Genomic DNA, 27,935 nt, shown 5'->3' with positions numbered 1-27,935 from the left:
ATGCAGGAGCAGTGAAGCAAGTGGACTAGAAATGGTCATCTCTCCTCACTGCAAAGTTTAATGTTAATAAAATGGCAGCATTTATATTGATGCAACAAAAGTATTCAGGAAGGAAAACCAATGTTTTTTTTTTAATTTACAGGGCCCAATTATTCTTTTCCAATTCAGGGGCAATTCAGCGTAGCCAATCCACCTAACTTGCACATCTTTGGGTTGTGGTGATCAAACCCACACAGACACGGGGAGAATGTGCAACTACACACAGGCAGTGACCCGAGGCCAGAATCGATGGTTTTCAATGTTTAATATATTCTTGAATTTCTGCAGCCTCAACCATCCCTTACTTTTGCTCAAGTACAAATTTATGAAAACTACATTGCCTGGATCTTACCATGTTGTTGTTTTTAGAGACCACCCCAAGGAAAATTTTAAGTCCAAGTGAGGTGATTGTCTCTTTGCGAGAAATCCTGCTGGAGCTCTGTTTGGGAGGTCAGCTTGTGTGAAAATGGTCAGAAAGGAAAATAATTTACAATGTCTTCAGTACATCACTCCGCTTTCTCCACCTCCACTGATTTAATGTAAAAAAAAACATTCATGGCATGTGGGTAATGCTGGGTAGGTCAGCACTCATTACCAATCCCAAATTGCCCTTGCACTGAGTTGGCTTGCAAGGCATTTTTGTTAAGTCTGCAATCACAGGTAGGTCAGAGCAGGTAAAGACAGCAGGAAGTTAGTGAACCAGATGAGCTTCATGGCCACCATTCGACCCTTTTAATTCCAGATTTTATTTTTTAAATTGAATTCAAATTCCACCATTTGCCATGGCGGAATGTGAACCTGGGCCCCAGAGACGGATTACGAGTCCATCCAGTGAAAACACAATTGCACAATTACCTACCCACTGTGAGGAATCCAGAAAAAGATACCAAGAGGACAAAAGGAAATAAGTTGCAGAAGGTGGTTTGGGAAAAAGATGCAGCATCCTAACATTTGACCCACCGCAATGGGTGTACCAATTGGGTTCAGAAAACAATGATGGGGTGTGTGTTGCAGTCAAGGTAGACTAACCAGACAAAATTCTTCAGCCAGAAAATTCACATCAGGCCAACTAAGGTGTATTTTTTTAAAAAATCATTGCACCTGGATGCAGTCTGCCTACAGAATAGGAAGTGCAAGTAAAGTAGATGCCGTTAGTTAGTTATCCCAATTAGTACTGAGAACAGTTCTTGGAATAAAGGGCAGTGTTTGGAAACCTCAGGAGCAGTGATTAGGTTTGAAAGTAGATACTCCCAGATCAAATTTCTTTGTAAATCTCAATTTCTGTAAAGTCCTCAGTAATATCACGGCCTCAAATAGGAGAGACCCCATTCTTTTATTAAAGATTTTGCGACATTCACTGTCGGACCATTTTAGTATGATTTTAGGAACATGCCAGAATGCATAAATGTAAGCAACAGTTCACCAACCAGTAATTACTTGTACTCTTTCTTTGTTCTAACCTCGAGCTAGAACACCAAGTGCACTTTAAAAATGTTCCCAAATAACGGGAGTCACTGTACTTCAAAAAGTGACTCTTTATGCAAAGCACTTGGACTTTCTACCATGGAGCACACTCCAGTATTATTATGGTGAATAATAGACGTTAAAATAATTTTTTATGTTCACAGAACTTACATTTGAGGAGGTAAACAGCTTCGAGTTGCCACAATGTACAATGGATAACATGGAGATGGAACCTTAGGAACAGCCTCATTAACCATCTGTAGTAAGATAACAGAGCATTTCTGCTGCCTGCTAATACATGACATACCACAGGACAACGTTTTGGACTACGTTTCACCACCCTCACAGCTCATCACACAACAGGACCGGTGTTTTGGATATAGCCTACTTAAGCCAAAAATAATTGATTTTTAAAAACATTTATTTGATTGAGCCATGTCTTTTTTGCATGACTGTCTTCTGTAAACAATTAATAACCTAATACTGTCCGGCTTTCATGCCCGATATATCAATGGCTTTTTATGTCTATATCAATACCCTGATGTTATGATTGCTAAAGTTGGCCAATTTGCTGACTTGTAAAAAACATGGCCTTTTTTGAGAGCACAAATTATTTTAAAAATGTCAATTAGTAACTGTACTGTTTACTTTATCTGTGATCATTCTCCCTGCTTACAGGAAATACATTTAGGATGATGGAAAAACAGCGAGTCAGAAAAATTCTGAATAAAATTAATTTTGTCTTCATCTCTGTACATATTAATTTTAAGCATAAACATTATTTCGTACAAGCCTTTGCTTTTCTATTTTTGTCAGTAGTAGGAAAACACATTTTAGTTCACATTTTAATTTTTGTGAAGATTTGTGGAGTTATACCAATTCCACCAAAGAAACAGACAATCGGCCTGGTGCTTTATGGCGAGTTCTTCAGCCAGGCCTATCAACTCTAATCCCACTGAATACGTTATTTGCAGCTGTACAATACTGTGTAACGTTTGATTTCAGTTAGGTTAGTAGCTTTGTTATCTCGGCAGTTATGACCTGAACTGTTACCATTTATCGAGGAACGCCTCCTGTGCAAACAGGAAATTCCAATTATATTTGGATTCCAAATTTACAAGAGATTGTTGCTAGGGACACTTTACTGTAAAATATAACAGCTTTGAAAATAACTGGCAGGGAGGGGTTGATTCCTCTGTTTTGTGTTTTTAAAAAAAACTACATTTTCATGAACAAATCGATTTTTTTTTTTACATGGAAGGAAGTTTTCTCCTTTTGGTGTGTTGATACCCAAAAGTCATTCGGTAGGATTTTATGCCCCCCCCCCCCCCGGCGAGTTACCAGCAGCAGAAACAGCTCGCCATTCGGATCATTCGATCCCGCTAGGGTCCATGGCATTTTGCGTGGCTCGCCAGTCGGGGAACGCGCCGCAGAGGGGTCACCTTCAGTTGGTCACAACAAAGGTTTCAGTTTTTTATCACGAGGTTATGCTTTTTACGAATCCAAATGTAATTTAATTGTTGAAGCCTTAAGTAATAAAGGAGCTAATCAAACAAGGTTTTCGTGACATAAATAGAAAATTAACCAATAAACCAAAAAAATTTATAAAAATGCAATGTCACACACATAGGCACCAAAAATAAGGGGCGCGATTCTTCGATGCCGTGCAGCATCGGGGAAGCCGTTGTGAACTCGGCCGGGTTTCACGACGGAGTCGGAGGCCGCTCCTCGCCCTCTATTCTCCCCCCCCGGGGGGCTATGAGCGGCGTTTCAAGAAACTCGGCCGCCGGGCCTTGACGCTTGCGTCAAAGCGGGGCACCGAGAATGACGCGACAGCGGTGCCTACGTGACTTCAGCTGCGCAGGTTGGCCGGCTCCAATGCGCGGTTGCCATCTTCCCCTCCGCTGCCCCGCAAGACGTGTTGGCTTGATCTTGTGGGGCGGCGGAGGGGAAAGAGTGCGTCTCTTGGAGACGCCGGCCCAACGATCGGTGGGCACCGATTGCGGGCCAGTCCCCTCCCGAGCACGGCCGTGGAGCTCGATCCCCTCTCCGCCCCCCACAGGCCCCAAACTTACCTTTCGCACTATGTTCACGCCGGTAGCGACCAGGTGTGGTTGCCGCCGGCGTGAACAGGTCGGGAACGTCAGACCGCTCGGCCCATCCGGGCCTGAGAATTGCCGGTCGGCGTTTTTCACGGTGACCGGCGATTCCCGACACGCCATTTTGGGGGGGTGGGAGAATCGCGGGGGGTGCCAGGGCGGCGTGTCGTGATTCGCCCGGCCCTCCCGCAATTCTCCCACCCGGCGTGGGGAGCGGAGAATCGCACCCAAGGGATTTTAGAGTCTCAATTTTTTAACACTATACGATTGAGTGTCCTTGAGGCTTGGATTTTTAAATATTGCAGCCAATTTGGATTAGCCTGTTCTGTGGTTACAGTCAGATGTAGAAGATGTTGCAATTATTCTAAAATCGCAATTGGCTGGTAGATTTCTAGTAAAATTGACTTCTGAACCTGGTAATATATTTTTTCCAAAAAAATGAGATTGAGAGAAAGAGTGCCCAGCTTTCAGTCAGTTTCTTCTGCTGAAAGCTTTCTTTAAATCTCTCTGCAGAGGCTGCGTTTAGCTGGCTATACTTCATCCATTGTGTATTCCAAGAGGTGTTTTACGGGTCTGTCTGTGGCACTCATTGTTTCAATATCCAGCACTCTGCAATTTAACGTTGCTTTCTTAGTGATGAGTTTAGTTGGGTCTCTGAATAATGGGAAATATCTCCTTCTTCACACCCCTGAGGGAGCCTTGTTTGATTTTTCACCTTCACCATCGAAGTAGTGTGTTCTGTCTCATTACAAACTTTCCTAATTAGTTGAATGGTTAAAAATCATATTTTCAAATTTAAAGGGTGTAGCCTCGTGAGAATTAGCATTTATCTATAGTATGTTTGGCAGCTGTAGGGATGGACATGTATACCACAATCATTCTTAGTGTGTAACGACTTCTGGGGGCTGAGAATCAGATGCAGTTGTCGGACTCCTTTGCACTGTTTGCCCAATTTGGAGATTGGATTTTATAATGGAAAAAATTAATACCAAGAAAATGAATACTGCTGGAATCGTCAAGACACCCTTCACATTTCTATCTCAATGTCAATACAATCTACAGGGCAAAAGGCAGCATGATGGCACAGTGGTTAGCACTGCTGCCTCACAGCACCAGGGACCCGGGTTCGAATCTGGCATTGGGTGACTGTTATAAAGGATACTAAATTGCGACTCTTATCTGGACCACTGGGCATGAGACAAAGTGTGGATTTTCTGGTCTTGCACACCACTGAACAGGATATTCCCATCCAAAGTCAATAGATCTTTTGCTGGTCTGTTACATTTTCCATCCCGCCTGTAATGATTCCATTGACGGAAAGTTCAGGCCAAAGACGCCAAGAGCAAAAGAATTGTCCTTCGAGAGGAGCCCACTACGAATACAAGTGGCCCAGTAAAACTAAAAGTACATGTGTAAGTGATGCGACCATCAATTCACTCAAGACCCGAGAGGAAGTAAACTGTTTGCTTTAATCGACTTACAACTGAGCCTGCCTGCGACCAGAAGAACTGAGGGCAGACTCACAAGACCGCAGCACTTTACACTTCTGGTAGTGGGAGGGGCCATGGGCGGAGCCACGGGTGGAGCCCTGTACAAGCTCCTCATCTCCCCCTGTGGGCAGAGCCACGCAACGGCTCACAGATGGAGCCCACAGTGGACACAGTGATACACAATGTGAATTATACGCATTATACATTCACCACAGTAAGATGTTAAGATTTATGATTCGTTGATACGACAAACAGTACCCAGTGGTGTTAATCTGTTGTGGAAGCGGTTTGGTGTAGTATACCCGGCTAAACTGAGGGTCACACACAACGGCAGAGACTATTACTTCGAGACGGAGGTGGAGGCATTTGTGGAGACAGAAAGCCTGGGATTGGACTGAATTTGTTTTTTGGCTAAGATTGTGTTTTGTTTTTCCTCTCTTTGTTCTTTCAGAACTGGCTTCTTTTTCTTGTATGGGTGTCATGAATAACTTTGCTTGTTTGGGGAGGTTGGTTACGATGGGGTTTGGAGGGGTCAGGGGGGCCTTTGGGGTTGATGTGGTTTCGTTTTTGGGTGTGGGGGAGCGGATTCTGGCAGAGGCCATCGCGTTAGCAAACACAATGTTGGCTAGTGATCGGGAGCGAGGTAGGGGGGGATACCACGGCTATTGGAACCTGAATGTGCAGGTTTTGATGGTCCTGGGAGGTGCGAATGGTGGGGGATGGGGTCAATACTGGATAAGGTGTTTTAAAGAGGAAATGACGGAGGGGTTGCAGGGGTGGGGAGGCAGTGAGTAGGGGCGGGCCAGGGCCCTGCTTGTGCGGCAGGGCCTGGAAGGATGATCATGGTGGGAAGGAAGGGTGGTGGTGGGGGGAGACATCCCCGGTCAGAGTGGTGACGTGGAACATATGAGGGTTGGGGGTCGGTGAAGAGAGTGTGAGTTTTCTCACATCTGAAGGGCTTGAAGGCAGTCCTGGTGCTGTTACAGGAGACCCACCTGAGGGGAAAGGATCAGATGAGGCTGAGGAAAGGCTGGATGAGCCAGGTCCATTCTGGCTTTGAGAGCAGGGTGCAGGCAGGGGGTTGGCTAGACTGGTGGGTAAGCAGGTGAGGTTCCAAATGGAGATGGTGGTGGAAGATCAGGGGGACAGGTACGTGATAGTGATGGCCTAGCTGGAGGGAGGTTGGTGGTATTGGTTCGCGTGTATGCCCTGAACTGGGACGGCGCTGGGTTTGTGAAGAGGATGCTAGCAGCCATACCAGATCTGGATACTGATAACGGGAGGGATTAGAATATGGTGCAGGCCCCAATGGTGCATAGTTCATAGGCCAAGGCCACACTTGCTGGCCCCCTCGGGGAGGGGGGAGGTGGTGAAGGAGTTAGGGGGGGTTCATGAAGGAGACTGGAGGGGTGGGCCCGTGCAGGTTTTTGTACCCGCGGGGTAGGGAGTATTTGTTTTTCTCAGTGCACAAGGTGTATTCGAGGATCGCCTTTTTTGTGCAAGGGAAGGCTTTGCTGGCAGGGTTAAAAAGGCGGAATACTCTGCGATCATGATATCAGATCATGCGCCGATCTGGGTGGATGTGGTCCCGGAGGAGGAGCTGGCCCAGAAGCCAGATGTGGGCTTGTTGGCAGAGCCAAGCTTTCGCATTAAGATGGGAGGGTTTTGGAGGAGTATGTAGAGTTTCATTGAAAGGGGAAGGTCTCGTCGGGGGTCTGGGAGGCATTGAAAGTTAGTGAGGGGGGGGGGCGAAAGAGGTCATCTCGTTTAAGGTGAAGATGGATAGGGAGGCACGGCAGGAGCGTCAGAAGCTGATAAGAGGAGATTTTGGAGAGGGATGGAAGATTCGCGGGGGATCCAGAGCCGAGGCTGTTGGTGAGGAGGCAGGAGTTGCAGGCGAAGTTTGACCCCTTGTCTACGGGCAGGGTGGCTCAACAGTTGAAACAAGGCCTCACGGTAGCATGGTGGTTAGCATCAATGCTTCACAGCTCCAGGGTCCCAGGTTCGATTCCCGGCTGGGTCAATGTCTGTGTGGAGTCTGCACGTCCTCCCCGTGTGTGCGTGGGTTTCCTCCGGGTGCTCCGGTTTCCTCCCACAGTCCAAAGATGTGCGGGTTAGGTGGATTGGCCATGCTAAATTGCCCATAGTGTAAGGTTAATGGGGGGATTGTTGGGTACGGGTATACGGGTTACGTGGGTTAAGTAGGGTGAGCATTGCTCGGCACAACATCGAGGGCCGAAGGGCCTGTTCTGTGCTGTACTGTTCTATGTTCTATGTTCTATGTAAGCATGAGGAGTTATGCATGAGTATGGTAGGAAGGCCAGGCAATTGTTGGCGGGCCAGCTCCGCTGGCAGGCAGCAGCAAGGGAGATTGTGCGGTTTAGGGATGGGACAGGAGGTGTGATGGCTTGAGGACTTTTATAGGGGGCTATATAAGTCGGAGCCACCAGAGGATGAGTTGGGATGAGGGAGTTCTTGGCCGGAAGTGGGAGAGATGGAATGGGCTTGACTGGAGGAACAATTAGGTCTGGAGGAAGTGAAGGTAACAATAGGGAAGATGTAGTCAGGTAAGGCGCCAGGGCCGGATGGGTTCCTGGTGGAGTTTTTTTTTAATTTCAAGGACAAGTTGGCGCCACTGATGGTGGAAGTATTTGAGGATGTGATGGTGGAGAGGGGATTACCGGAAACTATAAGGCAGGCATCTATTTCATTGTTATTGAAAAAGGATAAGGACCAAGTGGAGTGTGGATCGTATAGGCCCATTTCTCTACTGAATGTGGATGCCAAAATATTGGCTAAGGTAATGGTGATGTGGCTGGAGGGGTATCTTCCGAAGGTGGTGGGGGAGGATCAGATGGTGTTCATCAAGAACAGGCAGCTGTCTTCGAACATACGGTGGCTGCTGAATATGGTGCTTTCTCCAGCAGAGGAGAGGAAGTTAGAGGTGGGTTTGGAGGAGTTGCCATTCAGGGTGGCGACAACTCACTTTAGGTACTTGGGGGTGCAGGTGGCATGGGGCACGATATTGCTCCGTAAGCTCAAATTCAGCCTGATAGGAAAGGTGAAGGAAGATCGGGGAAGGTGGGATAGTCTCCCGTTGTCGCTGGCTGGCCAGGTGCAGGCAGCCAAGATGAATATTTTGCCATGGTTTTTGTTCCTATTCCAATGTCTGCCAATCTTTTTGCCAAAGGTATTTTTTTGAGGGGTGGATAGGCTGGTCTTGTTATTTGTGTGGGCAGGGAAATTGGCAAAGATGAGGAAGGCGATGCTCCAACTGGGGCAGCTGTTGGGGGGCCTGACTCTTCCGAATCTGTTGCATTATTACTGGCGGTCAATGCTGAGAAAGTGCAGGGCTGAAGGATGGATTTGGAAGCTTTGTGGGTGGGGGTCTGTAAGGGGTCGGGCCTGCGGACGCTGGCAATGGCACCACTGCTGGACGCAGGCAAATATTCTGGGAATCTGGTAGTGGTAGCCACGCTGAGGATTTGGGGGCAATTCTGACAGCACTTCAAGTTGAGGTCAGGGCCGATGGTTATCCCTCTAAGAGGAAATCATGTGGGGAGGAAGGATGCGAGGTTCTGGGGATGGAAGGAGAAAGGGGTGAAAGAGATAAAGGATCCGTTTCTGGAGGGGAGGTTTGCAAGGTTAGAGGAATTGGGAGCGAAGTATGAGCTGCAGCGTGAGGAGGGATTTGGCTGTATGTGAAATTTTGCGAGAAAGGCTTTTCCGAGTTTTCTGCGGTGCTGCCCACCTCGTTGTTGGAGGCGGTGTTGTCGGCAATGGGTGGGGGGGGGTGCTGGAGAGTGGGTTTGTCTCAGCGATTTATGGTAGGATTATAAAGGAGGAGAAGGAATCGCTGGAGGGGATTAAGGCTAGGTGGGCAGAAGAACTGGAAATGGCTCTGGAGGAAGGATTATGGTGCGAAGTGCTGCGAACGATCAATGCCTCGACCACATGTGCGAGGCTGGGGTTGATTCAGCTAAAGGTGGTGTATAGGGCCCACGTAACAAAGGCTATTTGAGGGGGTAAAGTGGGTTTTATTTTGAACAAAAAATGATCAAATGTTTGAAACAGTCGAGTCAAAATATTTTTCAAGACGAAAAATGGAATGCCATTGAGGCCTGTACTGAGCCATTCCTCAGAGAACGTTCAGAACTGCCCAAGGCATGACAGGAATTTTAAATGTCTACTTAGCATCTATATGGTTTTCTGTAAAAGATCAAGTAATCAATAACATATCATAGGGTTAATGCTCAAGTTCAACATATCAAAGTGAATGGGGATATGATCCTGGCTAGAATAGATAAGCTCCAAATAAATTGGCTGCTGGTCCTGATAACTCACATAAGGTAGTTCACAGAACGAAGAACAGGCAAGCTCTTTGTTCATGTATTTAACTCACCAAGCTCTGCAATTGACTGGAGAGAGATCCATATGGAGCCTATTGTCAGTCCAAATTTTAGATTACATGCCTTTATCTTGAATTCAGTTATAGATGAGTGCGTGGAAAGAATTATTAGAGATGCATTGATCAAGTCAAAAGTATAAGAAAATGTCGACATCCTGAATGGAAGGACCTCCCGTCAATCTCTGAATTTTGTGGATATTACGAACATTGAGCTACCTGTTTGAATTTGCCAACAGCTTTTTGAAATATAAGATGCACAAAGTTTCCCATCATAAAGGTGCTAAACAGGGACAGCACGGTGGTGCAGTGGTTAGCACTGCTGTCGCACAGTGACCTGGGGTGGAATTCTCCGACCCAGCGGTCGATCCCGCCCCCGCCGTGGCCCGTATTCTCAGCCACCCGGGAATCGGCGGGGGCGGGAATCGCGCCGCGCCGGTCGGCAGGCCCCCCACGGCGAATCTCTGGCCCACGATGGGCCGAAGTCCCGCCACTGACAGGCCAATCCCGCCGGCGGGAATCAAATCACCTCTGGTGCCGGCAGGATTGGCGGTGGGGGCAGGCGCCAGGGTCCTAGGGGGGGGGGGGGGGCACGGGGCGATCGGACCCCGGTTGGGGTGCCCCCACGGTTGCCTGGCCCGGGATCGCGGTCCACTGATCGGCGGGCGGGCCTGTGCCGTGGGAGCACTCTTTTTCTTCCGCCCAGCCATGGCCTTCACCATGGCGGGGGCGGAAGAGAACCCCGTCCGCTGCGCATGCGCCGGTATGATGTCAGCAGCCGCTGACGCACCGGTGCATGCGCGGACTTCCGCCGCCCGGCGAAGGCCTTTCGGCCCCGGCTGGCGGGGCGCCAAAGGCCGTACGCGCCGGTTGGCGGAGCGGCAACCACTCCGGCGCGTGCCTCGCCCCTCAATCATAGAATTTACATGCAGGAGGCCATTCAGCCCATCCAGTCTGCACCGGCTCTTGGAAAGAGCACCCTACCCAAGGTCAACAAATCCACCCTATCCCCATAACCCTGTAACCCCACCCAACACTAAGGACAATTTTGGACACTAAGGGCAATTTATCATGGCCAATCCACCTGACCTGCACATCTTTGGACTGTGGGAGGAAACCGGAGCACCCGGAGGAAACCCACGCACACACGGGGAGGATGTGCAGACTCCACACAGACAGTGACCCAAGCCAGAATCGAACCTGGGACCCTGGAGCTGTGAAGCGATTGTGCTATCCACAATGCTTCTGTGCTGCCTAAATGTGCAATGTGAGGGCTTGGCCCCTAAAGGTGCGGAGAATTCCGCACCTTTGGGGAGGCCCGACGCTGGAATGGGTGACGCCACTCCAATACGCCGGGACCCCCCGCGCCGCCGGGTAGGGGAGAATCCCGGCCCTGGTCTCAGGTTCGATTCCAGCTCTGTGCAAACTCCACACGGACAGTGATCCATTCTCCCCGTGTTTGTGTGGGTTTCGCCCCCACAACACAAAGATGTGCAGACTAGGTGCATTGGCCAAGCTAAATTGCCCCTTCATTGGAAAAAAATGAATTGGGTACTCTAAATTTATTTTGTAAAAAGGTGTTAAATAAGGCCAATTCCTGTGGAATTAGCAGATAGATTTTGGATTGGATTTAATTTTCATTTGTTACTGATGGCACTGGTTCTATGTGGGGCTGAATAATTTGGACTCCTACAAAAATTGGTGTTAAGGCTGCTGCTCTTCACTTTCTTCATTAATAACCTGGATGAAGGCATTGAAGAGACTGTCCACAAGATATGTGTGGTGTAAGGGCCAAGATAGATGACAGGAAAATAGATGACAGGTGAATCGAGAGAGAAATGGGCCCACATTTGGTAGATGTTACTTAATGTGGATAAACGTAACTGTTATTTCTGTGGGTAGGTGGGCAACATAAAACATGTACTCCAGGCTATCAAATGGGAAAAGGGCCCAGGTGTTATTGTATATCAAGTCATTGAAGACCTAGGGTTAATGTCAGAGAGCTATTGAAAAAGTGAACCGTACATTAGGAATATATTGCCAGGATGATTAAATACAGAATGTCCTGAGTGCAAGTTCTTGATTTGGGCCTTTTTGAAGATTCTGCCCACCTTTAATTCCCATATAACAAAGAACAATCTAGCACAGGAACAGGCCCTTCGGCCCTCCAAGCCTGTACCGGTCATGCATGTTAGGTGATATAGAGGAACGCAAGTTGCCTTTTGTCAAAGGCTTTTGGTTACCCAAGAAACTGGGGCATTTTATTGTTGAAAAGTGAAAACTTTATGAAAAGTTGATTGAGAATTTTAATGAAAGGATTGGATTCAGTCCCTGTGGGTAAATCATTCCAGCCTGGTAGTTGTTGTGTTATGCTTCTTCATGTAGCATAAGCTGCTTCCTTAATGTAAGCTCTGACAAAGGAAGGTTCTGACTTGGAGATCGGTTTAACACATTTACTGAACAGTTAACAATTCTCCTAATTGAGTTTGACTCTCCTGCTAATCTTGCTATAGTAACTCAGTCTAACTAACCAGTCTGCTCTAAGCCATGCGGTGGATGTGATGCTTCAGATCTGCCCCTGTCTCTCTGGGTGTCGCCTGTGAAAAGAGAAAGAGCATATGTGCCCTGTCCTTTTATATGGGTTGCCCCCTTGTGGTAGTGTCACCTCTGGGTGTCTTCTCTGCCCAATTGGTCGCGTCCTATTCGTGTTCATTAGCTGTATGTCTGCATGTCATGGTGTCTCCGGGGCACCCTCTAGTGTTTACTTAGTTGTAGTGTATTTACAATAACCCCTTGTGTATATACAGTGATGCATATCACCATAGTAGTGAGGGCTATGCAGGGAACCCAAGTATAAATGATGTAAGCTTAGAACTATGTTAGATGTCATAAAGGACTTCCATTTTGTAGATGTAAACCGAACATGTGGAAACCTGTGAAACAAGCGCTGGTGCAATGAGTCAACACTGGTGCTCAAAATGGAACTAGATGGCCAATGTAACTATGTAAAGAAGTTAGATGGGTACTGTGGAAATGTCACCTGTTCACAATGGTCTCTTGGAACTTGTCTAATCACTTTTGGGGACAGAGGGATTTCCCAGAATTTTGATTCTAAATTAGCCTCAAGATTTTTCTGCCGCTCCCCAGATATTGTGAGAATGTAAAGCAGATAAATGTCTGGAGGTTACACCATATTGAACAAGCTCAACAGAAAATAAATAGCTGACCTGTCATTGGGAAATTAAAGCTAATAAACACATGGTTGGTCTTTCATCACTGCAATGAGGCAGAAAATATAAATGACTACATGATGAGTACCAAAGCAACTAATTCTGCTTAGATTGTGACAATACTTTCAAAATATGAACTATGTCAATGGAACAACAATAAAGAATCACAGATTTGTTACAGTGCAGAAGGAGAATGGCACAATGATTAGCATTGCTGCCTCACAGCAACAGGGACGCGGATTCAATTTGGCCTTGGGTGCCTGTGTGGCGTTTGCATATTCTCCCCGTGTCTGCCTGGATTTACTCCGGGTGCTTCAGTTTTCTCCCAAAGTCCAAAGATGTGCAAGTTAGGTGTTATGGGGATATGGTGGGGGAGAGAGCCTAGGTAGGGTACTCGTTCAGAATGTCGGTGCAGACTCAATGGGCTGAATGATCTCCTTCTGAACTGTAGGAATTCTATGGAGGCTATATGAGTCAACGTGTCTGCACTGGCTTTGAATGAGCAGGTCATCTAATGCCATTCCTCCACCTTCTCCCCATAACCCTACACATTCTTTTTGATAAGAATATAATTCTCCTTTGAATACCTCGATTGGACAGAGACAGTGCATTTCAAAGCCTAACCACTCACTGCCTGAAAAAGTTTCTTCTCCTATCACTTTTACCAATTACTTTAAATCTGTGTCAGTTGATTATTTATACTTTCACGATTGGGAACAGTTTCTCCCCATCTACTCTGTCCAGATCTCTTATGATCTTGAAAACCTATCAATTCTTCTCTCAGCCTTCCCTTCTCCAAGGAAAACAATCCCATTTCTCCATCTATCTTCATAGCTGAAGTCCCTCATCTCTTGAATCATTCTTGTAAATCTTCTCTGCACTTTCTCGAAGTCCTTCACATGTTTCCAAACGTCCAGTGCTTAGCACTGGACTCAATGCGCCAGCTGAGGCCAAACTAAGGTCAACATAATGACTTTTCTCAGAGAACAAGGAGGTTAAGATCAGGCATTTAATTATTTTATATGCAGACAAGGTGCATGCTTAACTTTACATTAAATAGGGCAGCACGGTGGCGCAGTGGGTTAGCCATGCTGCCTCACGGCACCAAGGTCCCAGGTTCGACCCCGGCCCTGGGTCACTGTCCGTGTGGAGTTTGCACATTCTTCCCGTGCTTGCTTGAGTTTCGCCCCCACAACTCAAAGATGTGCAAGGTAGGTGGATTGGCCATGCTAAATTGCCCCTTAATTGGAAAAAATGAATTGGGAACTCTAAGTTTATTTTTAAAAACTTTACATTAAATGATTACCACTGTTTCCAAAATTATGATCTTACCATACCGGGACCAGACCGCAATTTGTATTAGGAAACAGAGGAGACCACAACAGGTTTTCAGTTTGTAAACGGTGAGGAAAGCAGGGTCGATTCCACTGACAACTAGGGATCTTTATTTAAAACAAACTTCATTATTAACACAGGATTAACCCCATTAACATCCAAGGAACAAAAACAGCTTTTCAATTAATAGTTAAACAGTTCCTACAAAAAAAAGAAAAGTCTTTGAGCTTACTTTTCCATTTACTTCTAAACTTTCAATTAAGCAAAATCCAAACACAGGTCAAATGCCACTTATTAATAAAGTTAACACTCAGTGTCATACAGAATTATTCACAACGTCCTTGGAAGAGAAGCTTTCAGAAGTCAGTCTGAGAAACACTCCTCATTCAGAAACCAGAGCAGAACTCTAAAAATGAAACTAAAAACAGATACAGGGCAGGCAGGCATATAATCTGGATACCTTAACCCAAGTTATTTTAATAGCATGACTGCAACAGACACAAAATACAATATAAACAAACATTTCCTACAATGAACAACTGACTACCAAACATTGGAACAACTTGTCAAGAGCTGCACCAGCCCAGAGGGTCAAGTGGTTGTTGTGCTGACAATATTAAGGATTCTGGTCCCAATACATCCACCAACAAAGCTTCAGTGATTGAAGCTCAGAATGGATTTGTATCATGGATAAATATGGAGGGAGGTTCCTGGATTTGCAATATTGTATTGTGTAAATCTGTTAATTGTGCTAATTTAAATGTATTGTGACCTCTGCACTTGGCAGCATTGACATTCGCACTGTCAATTTACCACATGATTCTAATGTGGCTGGGGTATTGAAGGACTAGAATCTGCCTCCTGTTGAACAACATGTCAAGCTCTTCTGGAGACTTCTAATTCAAGAGAACACCTTTCGCCAGGGTCCCAGGTTCGATTCCCACTTGAGTCATTGTCCGTGTGGAGTCTGCACATTGTCCCCTTGTCTGCATGGGTTTCCTCCGGGGATCTGTAGGGCCCGCAAGAAATTGTCCAGAGTCTCCCCGGGGAGTTGCCGTCTCATGGCCATGAGGTGCCTGGCTTACACTTGGTTCACCGGTTTAACGTAATGTCCCTTTAGGAGCGTCATCGCTTCTGAGTAGGTGGGCGCATCCCGGATGAGGGGGAAAATTTCAGGGCTCACCCGCGTGTCAAGGACTTGGAGCTTCCGAGAGTCTGAGGGTTCTTCAGCGGCTGCTCCGAGGTAGCCTTCGAAGCAGGCTAGCCAGTGGTCGAAGGTAGATGTGGCATTGGCTGCGTGAGGACTCAGCTGCAGGCGATCAGGTTTGATTAGGAGATCTATCTTTTAAAATCTTGTGCAATAAATTGATGTACCATCAATTACCACGAGACGAGAATGGTGAAACAATCGAGGCTTTATTGCACAAGATGTTCTGCCTCCTGCAGCTGCAACCAGAATGGAATCAGCACAGGCGAGCACACACTTTTATACACTGCCTGCTGGGCGGAGTCAGCAGGCAGGGATTTACCGTAGTACCTGTAATATACAGGCAGTGCCATAATACATACAATATACCACTAGTGGTGTCTACCACAAGTACCCAATTCAATTTTCCAATTAAGGGGCAATTTAGCATGGCCAATTCACCCACCCTGCACATCTTTGGGTTCTGGAGGCGAAACCCACGCAAACATGGGGAGATATGGACTAAACTCATTAACACTACACCCCTGTATGATTCACCCGATGCCGGCGTTGTGTAGTTACATTGTGTACCTTGTATTGCCCTATTATGTATTTTCTTTTATTTCCTTTTCTTCTCATGTAAGTAATGATCTGTTGAGCTGCTCACAGAAAAATACTTTTCACTGTACCTTGGTACACGTGACAATAAACAAATCCAATCCAGAGGATTGGAAGATATGGCCAGTGCCTCTGCAATCTCCACCCTTACTTCCCGCAGCAATCTTGGGTGCATCTTATCCTTTCCGAGTGTCTTACTTTTAAAAGAAATTTAGACCACTCAATTATTTTTTCTCCAAATAATGGGCAATTTAGTAGCCAATCCACCTAACCGTCACATCTTGGGTTGTGAGGGTGAAACCCATGCAGACATGGGGAGAAACTCCACACAGACAGTGACCCAAGGCCTGGATTCGAACCCGGGTCCTCAGCGCCGCAGTCCCAGCGTTAACCACTGCGCCACATGCCGCCCCGAGTGACCTACTTAAGTAGAGCGAGCCTATTCAATATCTCGTCAATTTTAGTTCAGTGTCTTAACTACCTTCTCTTGCACTAACTCTGGGGCAGGATCATTTTCTTTGATAAAGATAGATGCAAATTGATCATTTAGTGCCTCAGCCCTGTAAACCCCTTTTAGGTCACTAATTAGCCCTCCTACGCCTTTTACCATCACTTTACATGGTATACGACTTATTTGATGACTCTTTGGTGTCCTTTTATGTTAGCCGCCAGTCTCCTCACACACTTACTTTGCTTCCCTCATTTTTTTTCCACTTCCCCTCTGAGGCTTTTATCTTCAGCCTGGTTCTCACTTGCATTATCCAACTGACATCTGTCATACGCATCCGTTTCCAGTTTCATCTCTCTATTTCTTTTGTCATCCAGGCAACTCTGGAGCCTTTCGTCTTACCTTGTCCCCCTAGTGGAGAAACTCTCTCATTTAAAGTTAGCCCATTGTTTCATTGGTTTGTTTTGCCTGCCAATCTCAGATTCCAATTTCACACAAGTGTTATGATTCAGGAGGCGGTTATTTGGCCCATCGCGCCTGGCACTGGTTCTCCAAATGATCATTATGGTTTAGTGCCATTCACCTGCCTTTCCCCTGTACCTTTGCACATTGTCACTATTTAAATAACTTCCCTGGACGAGATCGGTTCTCATCCTATTAAAGGAGGTCCACCCCTCAATTAGTTTTACCCTGCCCTTTTCCATGCCTAACCTGGCCCCAAATGTTTCCTTACTGACAGTGAGTGGTTAGGATCTGGAATGCACTGCCCAAGTGTGGAGTAGGCAGGGTCAATTGTGGCTTTCTTATTGGATAATAATCTGAAGAGAAACTATTTGCACAGCTGTGGGGAAAAGGGCAGGTGTGACACTAGGTGAGTCGTTCGTGTAGAAAACCAGCATAGATACAATGTGTGCTGTAACCTGTGATTCCATAACATGAGAACACACACCCCAGGGAGGGGACTTTCTCCTGCTCTGTATGTGAAACTTGCATTTTTCTGGTTGTGGAATGTCTTTCGTCCTGCCAGACTGGGGTGAAAGCCTGAGGATTTGCATTGGAAACCTTTACATGGATTTTTGAAGGCAACGACGCCATACTGTCCCTCTGAAGTATACAATGATTATGTGAGCAACCATTGATCATTAGTTTTCTTGTCGTGATTGCCTCACCACTGTTAATGCCTCAGCATATTTGAGGAGTTTTACTGAATTACAAGTAACTCTAGAAAAGTGCATTCCATGAAAAAAAATCACATCTCAATTCAAGGGACTTTTTTTTACACAATTACATTTTGACACCATTCTTCTTTCCAATTGGAACCTGCTACACCTTCTGAGAATGTTGCTTTGCCAAGATGTGTGTTTCGATTTGTGCGCTTAGCTCCAAATCCCATAACACACATTTGGAAGGCAACATTGATTATCCCCAGTCCCAAGGGCTGGCATCCATAGAGGACTTCACAACCACAGGGAATGGAGTGTCGCATATACTGATAATAGCGTGATGATTCATCTTGTTGCTTATTTTAGCTGTGATTGGACGACATTTGTTTTTTTTACATTCGCAATGCCCCCGAGTGCCCACTTGTGGTACTGATTGTTATCAGGTGCCACTGAATGTCACTCTGGTTGGACCAATTAAAATGGGGCCAAAGGTCATCACCAACCTGTGACTTGCAAGGGTAACAATTACAGGTAGACAGCATGCTAGGGGATTGAGCAACTAGGCAGCGTCTCTAGAACAAAGCATAAAGCTGCAAAAATAAACCTGCTTTAATGAAAAGGAGAAATTGAATATTAAATGCAGTTATTATTAGATTATTATTGTTTGCAAGAAACAAGTAGTTTCTGAAAATTAAAAAGCTTTCATTGTCATAAATCAAAACGGATTTTTCATTTAACCCCCCCCCCCCCCCCCCCCCCCCCCCCCCCATCCCCGGAAAACAACTTGCATTTCTTTAACCATGCAAGTTTTATTTTGTGCTCAGTTGGTATCACGCCCATCGTTCGAGTCAGAAGGTTGAGGTTTTCAAGTCCCACTCCAGCACACACAAGGCAAGACTGACACACCTTTATAGCAAGTCCCAAGTCTGTGCTGCGCTGTTAGAGGTGCCGTCTTGCAGTTGAGACATTAAACTACGGCCCTGTATGGTCTCGGGTGGAAGTTAAAAAAAAATTGCACGGTACTATTTCAAAGAAGAGCAAGGAAGTTCTCTCTGGTGTTCTGTCCAATATTAATTTCTCAAATCAACGTCACAAAAAATCTGTTCATGGATGACACAGTTGCTTGCTGGAGCTAATTGGCCACAAATTGGCTGCCACATTTCCTACATTACAATGACGACACATCAAAAGTACTTTGCTGACTATAAATGTCCTGAGGTTGTGAAAGATGCTACATAAATGTGAGTCTTTCTATTTGTATAAAAATGTCCTTTATTACTTGCGCCCCTTGAAAAGTAGCCACATTTACAAATCTAAATGTTCAGTTGATAATTCTGCAAAGCAGCATCTCTTTATCCATCCTGAACAAGAGGGCCAAACAGAAGATGAGATCACGAGGGACTTTACTGACGAGAGGTGGGAAAAAAAACTGCCAGTCATATGGAGAGAGGAAAAAATCCACGGCCATAAGAAATAGACCATTCAGTGCTCAAATATACTCGGCCAAAGGGCAGCACGGTGGCACAGTGGTAGCACTGCAGCCTCACGGTGCTGAAGTCCCAGGTTCGACCCCGGCTCTGGGTCACTGTCCGTGTGGAGTTTGCACATTCTCCCCGTGTTTGCGTGGGTTTCGCCCCCACAACCCAAAAGATGTGCAGGGTAGGTAAATTGGCCACGCTAAATTGCCCCTTAATTGGAAAAATGAATTGGGCACTCTAAATTTATTTTTAAAAGTATACTCGGCCATTCAATATGATCATGGCTGGACCTCGACCTGAACTCCGCTTTACTGCCCTTATCCCATATCCCTTCAAAACCCATTGGTCACAGTCTTTAATATACAAGAACATTAGATTTCGATGAAAGCAAAGACAAAGGAAAGTTTTTTATCCAAAGGGCAAGGTGGTTTGTGAAATATCGCAAAGACAGGATGAAGAGATTTTTAAAGTCTGTTTCTGCAGCAATATGCAGCTCTTATACACCAACAATTCATAGAGCACTTTTACATCAATGAAATGTCCCATGATGCTACACAGGAGCATTATAAACAAAGGATGACACCAAACCGCACCAGGAAATATAATGACAGACAACGAGGTATATTTTAAATAAGTGTCTTAAAGAAGAAAAGCAAAGTAGAGAAGTGGAGATGTGGGGGGAGAATTCAAAGACTTGGAGCTGTAGGCAACCAAAGGCCTGGCCACCAATGGCACGACAACGAGAATTGAGAATGCACAAAAGGTCAGAATTAGAGGAATGCAGGTGTCTTAAGAGGGTTGGGGATGAGAGCAGATCAGAGGGAGGGAGGGTCAAGGCCATGGAGAGAATTGAAAGCAATTTTAAAACACAACACTACTTGTCTGGGAACCATTGTAAGTCAGCAAGCACAGGGATGAGACTTTCTGCAAGTTAAGACATGGTGAGCGTTGTTTTGGATGACCTCATGTTTATGGAGGGTAGGATGTGGGAGGCCAACCAGGAATGAATTGGAATGGCCAAGCCCAGATGAACTGAAGGGATTAATGAATGTTTCAAAGTCGAGCAATGTTACAAAAGGTAGAAATTGGCGGTCTTTGTGACGGCATGAATAGGAAGTCAGAAGCTCAACACTAAATGCATTCAAATGGTCATTGGATAGGCATATGGACGATAAGGGAATAGTGTAGAGGGACTTTAGAGGGGTTTCACAGGACGGCGCAACATCAAGGGCCAAAGGGCATGTACTGCGCTGTAATGTTCTACGTTCCATGTTCATTTCAGGATCAAATGTGACATCAAGTAATCTCAGATAGTTGCTGGGGAGAGGAAGGAAGGGAATCTGTAGCTAGGGAATGGAGTTTGGAGAAAGGACTGAAAACAACAGCTGTGAGATATGCAGTCTGATCATTTAGCAACAACAGAGGAGTTCCGAGAGCTGGTGCCAAGGTAAACCTGAGTGTTATTAACTATATGAAAACTAAGCACAGTGCCTTCAGTGACATAAGCAAAGGACACTATGCAAATGTGAAATAGGAGATGGTGACGGTTACATCCTTGGAGGACACCAGAGGCAAAGGCGTGGAAGCAGGAAAAGAAACCATTGCAAGGGATTCTCTGGCTACAATTAGATACATAAGAATTGACCCACATGAGAACAGTCCCATTCAAACGGATGCCAGTGGTGAGGTGTTACAGAAGGATGGCATAGTCAACAAGGAGGGAACGTTACCTTTGACACAGTTACTTAATTTGCCATTTATGACTTTAATTAGAGCTGTTTCGATATCCTGGCAGGGACAGAAAGCAGGGTTCTGGGAATGGATTTGGAAGGCGACAAAATTTGGAACGAGGTCAGACATGAGCTGGTAGCCTGCAAAGACAGAGGGGCCAAGGGTGGTTTATTTTGAGGAGAGGTCTGATGATGGCAGATTTGAAAGGAGAGAGGGACAATACAACATCAGCTAACTTGGGAACCAAGAGGGGAAGCTGGGTTCTCAGCAGTTTAGTAGGAAGAGGTTCAAGGGAACTGAAGGTGGGTCGCATGGACAAGGTGAGCTCAGAGAAGGCATGAGGAGAAGTGAGGCGAGAAAGAGAAAATGGCAAGTTCAGGGTCAGGGCATGGAGAACATTAAAGAAAGTTTAGAAAGGTGAGCTAGTGGGATGGAGCAATGCAGCAAGTGGCAGCTGATCAGATTGTCTAAATCCCAGTGGCAAAGTTTGAGAGCTTCTGGCCCATTGGGAGAGGAGGAGTTCAAGAAAGCTGCCTTAAAACTGGCAGCAGAGATTATCCTTAAATTTCAGGATGATTCTGGAACAATGAGCAATTTTCCAACTGTGGGACCCAGTACCATTAGGTGGTCCAGCCCAGCTTGATCTCCCAGTGGATAGTTCAACCAGTCGTCCACCATATTCTTCAGATTGAAGAAAATGGAGAAAAGCCACCCAAGGATGCTGCAGAGGGGTATTTATAATTAATTTGTTAAGGCCCAGGACATTTTTTTTTTTAAAGTGCAGGGAAAGTGTAGCATAGTGGTTAGCACAATTGCTGCACAGCTCCAGGCTCCCAGCTTTGATTCCCGGCTTGGGTCACTGTCTGTGCGGAGTCTGTATGTTCTCCCTGTGTCTGCGTGGGTTTCCTCCCACAGTCCAAAGATGTGCAGGTTAGGTGGATTGGCGTCGCTAAATTTCCCTTAGTGTCCAAAATTGCCCTTAGTGTTGGGTGGGTTTACTGGGTCATGGGGATAGGGTGGAGGTTTGGGCTTTGGTAGGGTGCTTTTTCCAAGAGCCAGTGCAGACTTGATGGGCCGAATGACCTTCTTCTGCACTGTAAGTTCTATGAAATCTATGAAAGGTGCAGCTGAATCCATAGAACTTACAGTGCAGAAGGAGGCTATTCGGCCCATCGAGTCTGCACCGGCTCTTGGAAAGAACACCCTACTTAAACCCACGCCTCCACCCTATCCCCATAACCCCACCTAACGTTTTGGACATGAAGGGCAATTTATCATGGCCAATCCACCTAACCTTCACATCTGTGGACTGTGGGAGGAAACCGGAGCACCCGGAGGAAACCCACGCAGACACGGGGAGAACGTGCAGACTCCGCAAAGACAGTGACCCAAGCCAGGAATGGAACCTGGGACCCAGGAGCTGTGAAGCAACTGTGCTAACCACTGTGCTACCGTGCCACCCCTAAATAAATTAGTAGCTGACTTCAAAACAGAAACATATCCCAAGATGTAAATTTTGGTTTCAATCCGATCCTGATCTCATCAGCTACAAGACTATAGAAAAAGAATTGACGCCCTGTAACCATTAAACATGCTGAGGTCGACACAAAACACAAATTTTGAGCTAGCTTGTACTGAGCGTTCGTTTCCACGAGGGGGTAGTCTCCAATCCAGCTGCTGTTTACTCGAGGCGATCGAAAACACCTCCTCAGAGCAAATATCGATCAGACACGTGATTTATAAAGTTCAAAGATTTTCTTTGAAGGAAACGACTGAATATTACAGAGAGTGAGAGCGAAATCTACCAGCTACACTGTAAACCGAACAAAGGGGGGAGTGCCCCGAGGACACTCCAGGTCGACTTGTACTCATTCATAGTCAATGAAGGCGGCCAATTCAACACGTTCAGTTCAGCCTGAAAGCGGATGAAGGAGGCGACTCAGAGCCCGGCAACTTGAAACAGGGCGAGGGGGGGGTCTGACCAAACTCCCTGTTTGGGCAATTCCCAAAGTTTGGTACATTACTACGATGACAGCAAGGAAGGGGTTCCACCAGCAGGAGATTAATAAAACAGCCTGGGAGGTACTGGAGAGATACACAGAGCTCACCGCTGTAGGCTCAGGAGCCTATGGAAGTGTTTGGTGAGTTGGGATTTATCTTCGTGGCAGAGATTGAGCTGGGCATTGGCCAGAGCGCTTTCCCCCTTCCACTCCATGCCCATTCATCTCGGCGTTTTAAAATCACACACACACACACACACACAGAAGTATCTGTTGAGCATGTTACAAGTACTTGGCGATCAACACTTTTAATCGGAGTTGCAGACCGGGCCACAACTCTTCCGGGTTCTCTCGTAACTTGTCTCTTTCCCTTCCCTTGTCTAGCGAGGATCGCGGAATTATCTCTGCACCAAACTCACTCACTTAACCTCGATTTGTGATCTTTGGGCCCACAGCTCAGCCATCGATAAGAGGACGAACACTAAAGTGGCCATCAAGAAATTGTACCGACCCTTTCAGTCTGAACTTTTCGCCAAACGAGCTTACCGCGAACTTCGGCTGTTGAAGCACATGAAACACGAGAATGTGAGTAAATCCTTCCCATCAGTACGATATGTTAAAATCACATCCCTTTGTAATAGATTCCTGCTGCTTGATGTGCAAGATTATGTATCATTGACGGGGCGGGTTACATTTATTTTCGCTTTCGAACACCAACGCCTTATTTTCCTTTTCTTGGCCATTTTCGATTTTTTTTTGTGTGTGTGTATCTTTTAAGCATCCAAGCAAAGGGCTGGTTTGGTGAACAAAAAGGGGAGGAGTAATGAACAAAATAGTGGGAGGGAATTTGGAAGGCCAATGTCATGTCCACCGTCCAAAATAAATCCACTGCTCCAACTCAACTCACAGCATCATGTGTTTGTGAAATAAATCGCAGCACACACACACCCCCAATCATCAACCTGGAAGTCCATGAAAAGTAGTTGTGAACAACTTCCTGATATTTCCAAATGTGTCTCATGACGCAGCGTGCTCCACGTTTATCTTTGCTATACTATTCACCTTGTACATAGTCAACTTCCAAGGATGAAACGTCCACCCTTTTACAGCATTTGCTCACATACTGGGGATCAGTAACGTAACTTCCCTCTGCACCATTTCGCTGGCTGCAAAGTATAGTTCCCATGTAAAGTGTAGGCTGGTTCTAGTCATGTGAAATTCTAGCATTATTTCCTCTGCTTTGTACTCTTCTGCTTTGCATATGCAATTCAACATTCTACTCTATTCATTAAACAGTGTACTGTGAAACAAGTTTCATACTTTCCTAGATCTCTGTCAACCTCACTATTTTTTTAATAAACATTTTATTGAGGTATTTTTTGGTATTATAACAACACAATAAACAATGTACATGAAACTATAAACATAGTGCAAAAGCCATCTCCCTCCCTTACAGGTCCCACCTATATTAACCCCCTACTCTAAGCTAAGCCCCCCCCCCCCCTTCTGCTGACGATTAATTATCTGCGAAGAAGTCGACGAACAGTTTCCACCTCCGGGCGAGCCCTAACAGTGACCCCCTCAAGGCAAACTTGATTTTTTCCAAACAGAAAAAGCTAGCCATGCCCGAAAGCCAGGTCTCCGACTTTGGGGGCTTTGAGTCCCTCCAAGCTAATAGTATCTGTCTCCGGGCTACTGGGGAAGCAAAGGCCAGAATGTCTGCCTCTTTCTCCTCCTGGATTCCCGGGTCTTCTGAGACCCCGAAAATCGCCACCTCTGAACTCAGCGCCATCCTTGTTTTTAACACCGTGGACATGACATCTACAAACCACTGCCAAAATCCCCGCAGCTTCGGACATGTCCAGAACATGTGGACATGGATCGCTGGTCCTCCCGCACATTTTGCAGACCTGTCTTCCACCCCAAAGAACCCGCTCATCCGGGCCACTGTCATGTGAGCCCGGTGAACGACCTTAAATTGTATCAGGCTGAGCCTGGCACATGTTGCGGACGCGTTGACTCTACTCAACACGTCCGCCCATAGACCATCCTCTATCTCGCCTCCCAGCTCCTCCTATCAACGTCACTATTAACTATCTCAAATAAGTGTCTTATCAGCCATTTTTGGACTGTACTCTCTGCAGTACTTTATACTTGCCTGTATTATTTCCTCCACCGTCATTTTTCCATTTGCACATATTCTTTCACTTCTCTAAATGCTGGACGACACCCTGCAGATTCAGTTGACCCTTCCAACTTGACAATTTGGAGCTGAATTTGCGAATATGCAGCCCAATGGGGAGCATTGCTCATCGGTCATGTGTGTTGGGAAATCACAATTGCAGTGGCCATGAATTTGCATCTATAAATGTCAGCTCAGAATTTCTTTGGGGGGAAAAAAGGGATTGGTACAAAATGCCATGGAACATATGAAAAGGGGAGTCTGTCTGCCATTAAGGTTCATTACAGATTAGTTGATTCACTTTGTTAGTCGAGTGACACTTTAAACACCCGCACTAGTTATCACATTGGGATGTACAATTTAAATATGCCTATTCAAAAAAGCCAATGGAAGAAATAAAAGAACCTAGTTAAGATACAAAACTACGTCATTACCTTGATTTTTCATCCCAAGATACACCAGTAGCTTGTCAGATAACAGTTATGGCGTTCTGGTATTGTCACTGGATTGACCCAGGGTAATGTTTTGGGGACCAGGATTTGGATCTTACCATGGCAGATGGTGACATTTGAATTCAATCAAAAATCTGGACTTAAAGCCTAATGATGAGTATGAAATCATGCTTAGATTTAATGTGTTAAGTTTCGTATGTGATTTGTTTTTTCTTTAATACAGTATTATTTTAAGGGGCTGCCCCTTTAAATTTTAGACTTAGACTTAGAACAGTACAGCACAGAACAGGCCCTTCGGCCCTCGATGTTGTGCCGAGCAATGATCACCCTACCCAAACCCACGCAACCCAACAATCCCCCCATTAACCTTACACTACGGGCAATTTAGCATGGCCAATCCACCTAAATTGTCCCTCAGTTAACTTGATTTTGTTTAAATGGTTAACGTTTTATTTCAAAAATAGGAGTAAGCTTGGCAGCAAAAAATAGGAGTAAGTTTGTCTAATTTCGTTTAATTGGTTAACACAAAATAGGAGTAAGCTTGTCAGTTGTTTACATTAGTAACGTCAACTCGCTCAAGGTTAAGTCTGATAAATTTGCTGAAACAGCTCCGAGGCTGGAACATAAGCTGTGCATTGCAGTCCGTGGTTATGTGCCTTGCCATTGTTATGTCTCAGGTTATATTATGTGCCTTTCTATTTTGACAATAAGAACTAAAATTAAGTATTTTTTTAGACAGTCCAATGTCCCTTCTATGGAGAAGTTTCAAGGACATAGCAGTTTGGTTCAGATACAAAATTCTAACATTCAATGCTTGGAAGCGGCAATGAAGGAGCAATGTGACTATAGAAATTCAATTAGCAAAACATTTTTGTGCGAGGTCTTTACAGCCTCTATAAAGACAGTGCCAGCTTCTTTGTTCTGTCTTGTTAGGTAGCAGTGTTCAGCATCCAGATACTGTCACCATAGTAACATACTTGCGTTGCTTCAAGCTGTTCCCACACTTGTGCTAACAGTAACACAATGGCAGAGAGCTTTTAAGAAGGGGTCAGAAAGTGTCCAAAAAAATTTAATGAATGTGAGATTCTTCTTGTTAACGATCAGCTGAAAACTAGCACAAGTGTAAAGTAGACTTTAGTGTGTTGTGATATTAGAATCTTAAAACTCTATTTAACTGACCCACTGTGTATTTCTGAAGGTAAAGCTTTGTAACCTATGCATGCCATTATATATGTTCATTCCTTTGATCAAGCTAGTATTAATTATTCATTGAAACATAGTTCAACAATTGGCACTTACTTCAACTGCTTGAAAGTTGTACAGCAATAACATCCCAAAGCATTTCTTGGAGAGATAAAGGAAAGCATGATGACCCATTGTTTGGGGAACAGGATGTTAGGGAAAAGTGACTGAAGGTTTGATTGAGAAACAAGAGTAACTTGTGTTTAAAATGTCACAAAATGCTTCACAGGAATTTAATTCTTAACCACAAAAGGAGATGGTAGGGCAGATGACCAAAAGCACAGTCAATAGGTACTAATGAGCATCTTAAAGGAAGAAATAGAGGCTGAAAGATCTCGGAAAGGCTTAAGTAGGGAATTCCAGAGCTTAGGACCCCGGCAGCTGAAAGAATAACCACCAATTGTGGAGTCATTAAAATGGAGGACATGAAAGGAGGACATTATTGGAGGGTTGTCAGGTTAGAGACAGTTAAAACCAGGGAGGGGCAAGGCCATAGAGAAATTTGAAAACAAGGATGAGTTTTTAAAATCAATGTGTTGCTCAACTGGAAGCCAGTGTACATCAGCAAGCACAGGGGTGATGAGCAAATTAGGATTGGCAGTAGAGTTCTGGATGACTTCCAATTTATGGTTGGGTCGTTCAGTCAGGAGTGTGCTGGATTAGTTACTTTTGAAGGTAACAGAGGCATGGATGATGATTTCAGCAGCAGATGAGCTGAGGCTTATCTCATTGGCTGTAAAGCCCTTTGGGAAATCCTGTAGTCATGAAAGGTATTACATAGGTGCAAGTTTTCCTCTTTTACAAAGGTGAAAATTGGCATGGGGGGATATGTGGTCGGAAGCTCGTCTTGGAGCACCAAGGTTGTGAACAATGTGGCTCAGCCTCCGCAGTTATCAGGGAGAGCTATGGAGTCCATGGATAGGGAATGGAATTTATGGTGAAGAACAAGAACAACGGCTTCGGCCTTCCATATATGTAGTTGGAGGAAATTTCTGCTCACCCAATAATGAATGTTGAACAATGTGATAAATTATGACCATGGAGGGGTTGAAGTGGAGCTACTCGTTGTTAAGTGTTCATGTGGAAACGGACATATTTTTAGATGATGCCACCCAGGGGCAACATATAGATGAGAAGTAGGGGGGCACTAATAAATCCTTGGGGACACCAGAGGTAAGTTGTGGATGCAAGAAGTGAGCCATTGCAAGGATTCTCTGGTTGGGAATGTAGATAAGAGTGGAAATAGGTAAGTGGTTTTTCATCCGGCTGTACAAGAGTAGAGAGGGATTGGAAAAGGACAGTGTAGTCAACCGCCACCCACGTAAACAGCTTCAGACTGATTGAGAAGGATGAGGAAGGGTAGTATACCAGTG

At 45.4% G+C, this 27,935-nt stretch overlaps 2 protein-coding genes and 1 long non-coding RNA gene across 6 annotated transcripts in view; 2 read left to right on the top strand and 1 right to left on the bottom strand.

The window, feature by feature from the left end:
• The window catches only part of mapk11 (mitogen-activated protein kinase 11), a 66,222-nt gene extending 63,928 nt beyond the window's left edge, over positions 1-2,294 (top strand). For all 4 annotated transcript variants that reach the window (XR_005462305.1, XM_038811468.1, XM_038811469.1 and 1 more), the window contains one exon: positions 1,668-2,294. Coding sequence is in view for 3 of the 4 variants with exons in the window: in XM_038811468.1 (XP_038667396.1) it covers positions 1,668-1,741 (74 nt within the window). In the remaining variant the exon portion in view is untranslated. The remainder of the gene's footprint in view (positions 1-1,667) is intronic.
• LOC119973411 overlaps positions 1-27,935 on the bottom strand; it is a 97,433-nt gene that overhangs the window by 44,576 nt on the left and 24,922 nt on the right. The window lies entirely within an intron of this gene.
• The window catches only part of LOC119973410 (mitogen-activated protein kinase 12-like), a 75,694-nt gene continuing 70,092 nt past the window's right edge, over positions 22,334-27,935 (top strand). Inside the window, exons 1-2 of the mRNA XM_038811470.1 lie at positions 22,334-22,827; positions 23,142-23,271. Of these exons, the coding sequence (XP_038667398.1) occupies positions 22,715-22,827; positions 23,142-23,271 (243 nt within the window). The 5' untranslated portion in view covers positions 22,334-22,714. The remainder of the gene's footprint in view (positions 22,828-23,141; positions 23,272-27,935) is intronic.

This window comes from Scyliorhinus canicula, chromosome 11, assembly GCF_902713615.1.
Source record: "Scyliorhinus canicula chromosome 11, sScyCan1.1, whole genome shotgun sequence".
NCBI lineage: Eukaryota > Metazoa > Chordata > Chondrichthyes > Carcharhiniformes > Scyliorhinidae > Scyliorhinus > Scyliorhinus canicula.
This window is presented reverse-complemented; position numbering and strand designations above follow the sequence as displayed.